We start from the raw sequence: 5,289 nt of genomic DNA, 5'->3' as shown, positions 1-5,289 counted from the left end.
TATATATATATATATATATATATATATATATATATATATATATATATATATATATATATATATATATATATATATATATATATATACTAGTTTTGAAGCCCGTGCGATGCACGGATTTCATTTTATTTGTTTTTTTTAGTAACGGTTTTGTATTTATGTTATTAGGTTTTGTTACGGTGAATGGATGGTATTTTTTTTTTTGGAAGACAATAATAATAATTAAGTTCATTTGGAAGATAAAAATGACACACATGCATTAAGTAGATCTAAATTCATTTTAACTTAATTTATTTCCTATGTTTGGTTTAGTGGCAATAGATTAAGTTAAAATAAATTTCTCCATAATTGGATTAATGGGTTAAATGAAATGGTGCATAATAACTGAGCAAAAGTGAACCTATTACGACAACTAAATAATTGAGCAAAAGTGTAATACCCCGAATTTTTAAAACTTAATTAATTATGCTTAATTGTTTTTATTTAGCTTAAAATCGTTTTAAATTCTAATTTCGAACTCATTTTCAATTAACGAAGTTTTATTCCACTTGAATTGTTAAACCGATTTATTATTATTTTTCAGATTTTATAATTTAATTTCGAATTTACGAGCTTAAGCTACTTTTTAAATCATTTCGTAATTTATTTCGAATTTTTTTATAATTTCGGAACGTTCTTATTCGAAAACTGAATTTATTTTTCGTTAACGATATTTTTCTAAAGAATTATTTAAAAACTTGTTCTTAATTAAGGATTTCTATTTTCTGTCGATTTCTAATTATAACAACACATTTTCAGAAATTTTCCTAGTGAAGTGAAATTACGAAAATGCCCCTACAAAGCCAAAATTCCTTTTTTCTTCTCTCTTTGCTCTCCATGTACAAAGCAGGAATGGAAGAAAATTCTTCATTCCTCTCCTTCCCTCAATTCAGTCTTGATTCATACCTTGGTCCCCAAGAATTTGAGCTTCTTCTTCACTCTACTGAACACTATAAAAGTCTGCTACAATTATTCACACAAATCAGACACAATTTCGCATTGAATTTCAATTTCAATTAACACCCATAACCACCACCATTGCCACCCTCTTTCTCCCCTTCGTTGCACCCTTCACTGCAACCACCGTCATCCACCAGCGTCTGCCACCTTTAACACCACCCAGAACCACCGCAACCCCCCCACTGAGCAGCCCCAAGTCACCACCACAAATTCCCCTGTTTCCTCTTCTGTTTCGCACTCCTCCCCTGCCCTTTTCTCCGTCGCACCCAGCTACCAGCACCACCGTGCTCCCACTCTCCACCCTCCATCTCCTCCGCGCAAGCTGCGCACAGCCACTCAGCCACCCCTACCTTCGCGGACCACCGCGCCCTGCCTCCCTCTTCACTCGACTCCCCTGTTTTCTCTCTGAATGGCGCAACCACTGCGCCGCCGTGCTGCGATTACCGCCGGCTTCTGCCTACACCCAGGCCGCTCAGAACCGCCGCCTAGACTCCGGCCACCATCACCCCTCTCCTCCCATTCGCTGCCTCCCCTGTTCCTTCGAGACTCCACCGCTTCGTGCCTTTGCTTCCCAGAGAACGAGTTCCAATATTGGAACTTTGTTCTTTTATTACTCAAAGTAAGCCCAAATGTCCCTTGGCCCAAATTACTAAGTGAGTTTTGTTATTTTGCCCATATTATTTACCAATCTAAATATTTTGAAAACGTTTACTTGATAATTTCAATTAAATAAATTCTTAATGATGATATTATAATATATTTCGATAGAAATATTGGTTTAAATTAATATTCGTATAAAATCGATTTATAAAATAAGAATTTAGTTTTTTATTGAAATTTTGATTAATAATAATATTAATGATAAAACTATGAAATTATAATTTTTTATTACAATTCGTTATTTATAATTATTTATAAACTTACTATAAAGTATTAATATTAATCGTTAATAACTAATTGAATGATTTAATATTGTGAAAGAAATCGAACTCGGAGCTCAGGAAGAATGGTCCATCGAACAGGGAATATTAACTACGGTTGAGGTAACATCTATTGCTAACACCCACAATCCCCTTATGAACTGTGTTTTTATGAATTTATGAAATATGTTTATAATGATATGTTTTAATGGATTGTGGGACATGAATTGTGTTTACAAAGTGTGTTTTATGCATGATGATATTCAAATGTGTTTATGAATGATTTTATAAGAATGATGAGTTACGAATAAGATACGAAACATGATAAATAAAAGTGTAACCGGTTCTGGCAGTTAGTGGGGTTACTATTTTTAGGTCGTGCACGTACCGCCGTACCGCGGGACACCCAACAAGGGAGAGTGCTCCTTGAGGGTTACCGCAAGCTAAAAGAGAAACTATTTAGGTACGGGCGTATGTCCAACAAGGGAGAGTGCTCCTTGGGGACTATCGCAAGGTGGGAGACGTCCCGCAAGGCTAACTTGTCAGTTACCAAGTAAAATGAATGTTTTATGAAAGATAATGGGAACTATTAAAGTTTCAAGTTATAAATGATGTTTTATTATAATGCATTTATGAAAGTGTTTTACTATGTTCTATTCTCCCTGATTGCAAAGTAAATAAAATGAATTGAAATGAGTTTACGCTGTTAGGGTAGTATGTTACTGGGCCTCGGCTCACGATGTTGCTTTTGTTTTAGGTACGAAGAAGATCAGGGGATGCCTTAGAGTGAGGATGCAACCATCAAATTCACGATCGATGCTTAATAAAGATAATCATGTGTCATTAGTAATAAAGGGATGTATTAATTAAACTCTAAGTTTGATTTCATGATTTGAGTTAGATTTTAATATTAATATTTAATCAAGGTTAGGAATATTTATTAAATTTCATTTAGATTTCGACGTAAATATTAAAGAATTAATTGAAGTGAAGTATAATTACTGTTACTCATCAGTAGTCAGTAAATGTAAAAAGGTTATGTCGCCTTGTATTTCCCGCGAGGGAGGTACGGCATGTGACGCTCCGACTAAATTAGGATTTCCGCTGCTAATTAAAGATAATTAACCTAATTAATGGTGTTTAGAAGTCGGGGCGTTACAGTTTGGTATTCAGAGCCAAGGTTCTGCGACCATAAGTGCTAAACTTTACGGGTTTTGCACGAAATAAAATTTATTAGGTCTTAAGCAAGAATTTTAAGGAATGAGTAAAAAGAATGAGTTAAAATCATGCTAAGTTAAAATGAAATGAGTGTGAGTGATAGGACGGGGAACGCAACGGGAATGTTTTCTTTATTATGATTTACAGAATTTCTTAGTCTAATTTCAAGAAGAAAAGATTATCTGAAGTGTTGTATCCTTGCGATCAGATCGGCGATGACTTCAAGCGGAAATATTCCTATTGACGGCACTAGAAACGATAACGATGTTAACGATGGCAATGGTAATCACAAATCTGCATTAGCGCTGGGAGGAATGCAAGAAAGAATTGAAGAATTGCGCAAGGATCCCATTTTCGGGGACACTCCAGGAGAAACAAGCGATAATCGAATGGATTTAATGAGATTGATAATGTCGGAACTTCTGCAAGGAAATCGTCAAAAGCCAAGGTCAGAGCAAGAAGAATGCTCCAACATGTTCAAGAAGTTCGCTTCTCATAAACCCCCTACCTATGATGGCAAGCCAGGCCCTAATGAATTTGAGGAATGGATTAGCGATATGGAGAAATTATTTGATGCAACTCAATGCCCCGAGAAATGGAAGGTCAACTATGCTGTCTTTTACTTGAAAGGACAAGCCAACCTGTGGTGGAAAAGTGTTAAAGGAATCCAAAATGAGCCTGGTTTTGGTTGGGAAAAACTGACGGAAGCTATGCGGGAACAATTTTATCCCTATTCTCTGCAACTGCAAATGGAATCGGAATTTATCAAATTGAGTCAAGGAAAGAAGAATGTTCTGGAATATGCAGTGAAATTCAATGAGCTTGCTCGATTTGCCCCTGACCTGGTGACTACTGATAGGCAAAGGATGAATCGATTTGAAGGAGGATTAAGCATTGAGATCCGTGATCGTCTTTCGAGTTCTAGAATTTCCACTTTCCAAGAGTTGTACGATCGAGCAATTAACGTCGAAAGAATTATCAAGCTTCGAGAAGAAACATATGGAAAACGAAAAGGGAGCTTCGAAGAAAATCAACCGAACAATAAGAAACAAAATGTCAATGTCAGCTATCAAGGAGGGAATAATGGAAACCAAAACTTCAACAAGAATCGTGGATGCGCCAAGTGTGGAAGATGGAACCATACTGAGAAAGAATGTCGAATTGGTACGCGAGATTGTTTCAAATGTGGTAGCAAAGATCACCAAATCAGAGATTGTCCGCAAATACATCGAGAGCAAGGTGATAGGAGAAACGATGAAAACAAAGGAAATGGTGGCACTACAAATTTCAACCGTAATCCCCCACGTGGAGCAACTTCGAATGGAAGAGTGTTTTTAATGCAAGGAAAAGACGATGATGCAAATGACAACGACGACTTCGCTAGTATGGAGTGAAGAATGAAGCAGAATGATCTGTTGAAAACGCGTGATCAAACATCTAGAGGAAATAGTCTAAACTAAATGATGGAAATTTTGAAAGTAATATGCGCTAATCAAGTATCAAACTAAGATGTATTACCATCATTAGTTATATGAATGTTATGTTTATGTTAAATGTGAAATTTTTCAAATCAAGAATTATGTGTAAGATATGCTTTATGGATTATGTTTATGCTGACATGATTGTATTGAAAATAACTAATCATTACACATGGAAAGTCGTCTTCGATGGAAGTTCTCCTGAGCTCAGAGTACGAGATTATTATAACAAATGACTTTTACAAATTATTTGACTATTATAATTGTTAGGTAAATATTTATTTTCATTATATCTATCTTCAGAATTATAATTTTGTATTAAAAACATTACTATTTTTGGAAGAAAATATTTTCAAACGGGATCTCACAAAGAAAAATGGGAGCCTAGTCTACGCTAACAAGTTTGCCCTTTTTTATGTTCTTTGCTCCTCGATCCTATTTTATGAAGTAAAGTAGAGATACAAAAGACGATGGCGGAATATAATTGACCTTAATGACGATTAAGATCAACATATAATTTTGCCCCTTTTGTATTCTTTACTCTTCGATTCTAGGTCTCGAGTTGAAGCGGAGTCATTAAAGAAGATGGCGGAATGAAGGCTAGACAATGTCGGAATTGGAATGAAATTGTGAGATCTTGGTTTTAAAATAAAATATCGTACTTTTATTCAAATATT

The 5,289-nt window shown here is 35.3% G+C and overlaps 1 protein-coding gene across 1 annotated transcript; it reads left to right on the top strand.

Annotated features, from left to right (window-relative positions):
* The first annotated feature begins 3,349 nt into the window (after positions 1-3,349).
* LOC110780855 (uncharacterized) lies at positions 3,350-4,528 on the top strand. The gene has a single exon (XM_021985154.2). The coding sequence runs from the start codon at positions 3,350-3,352 to the stop codon at positions 4,526-4,528; it is 1,179 nt and encodes a 392-aa protein (XP_021840846.2).
* The last annotated feature ends 761 nt before the right edge of the window (positions 4,529-5,289 follow it).

This window comes from Spinacia oleracea, chromosome 6 (assembly GCF_020520425.1).
Source record: "Spinacia oleracea cultivar Varoflay chromosome 6, BTI_SOV_V1, whole genome shotgun sequence".
Taxonomy (NCBI): domain Eukaryota; kingdom Viridiplantae; phylum Streptophyta; class Magnoliopsida; order Caryophyllales; family Amaranthaceae; genus Spinacia; species Spinacia oleracea.
This window is presented reverse-complemented; position numbering and strand designations above follow the sequence as displayed.

Coding starts and splice junctions, on each gene's coding strand:
- LOC110780855 (XM_021985154.2), top strand. CDS start 3,350: ATGACTTCAAGCGGAAATATTCCTATTGACGGCACTAGAAACGATAAC.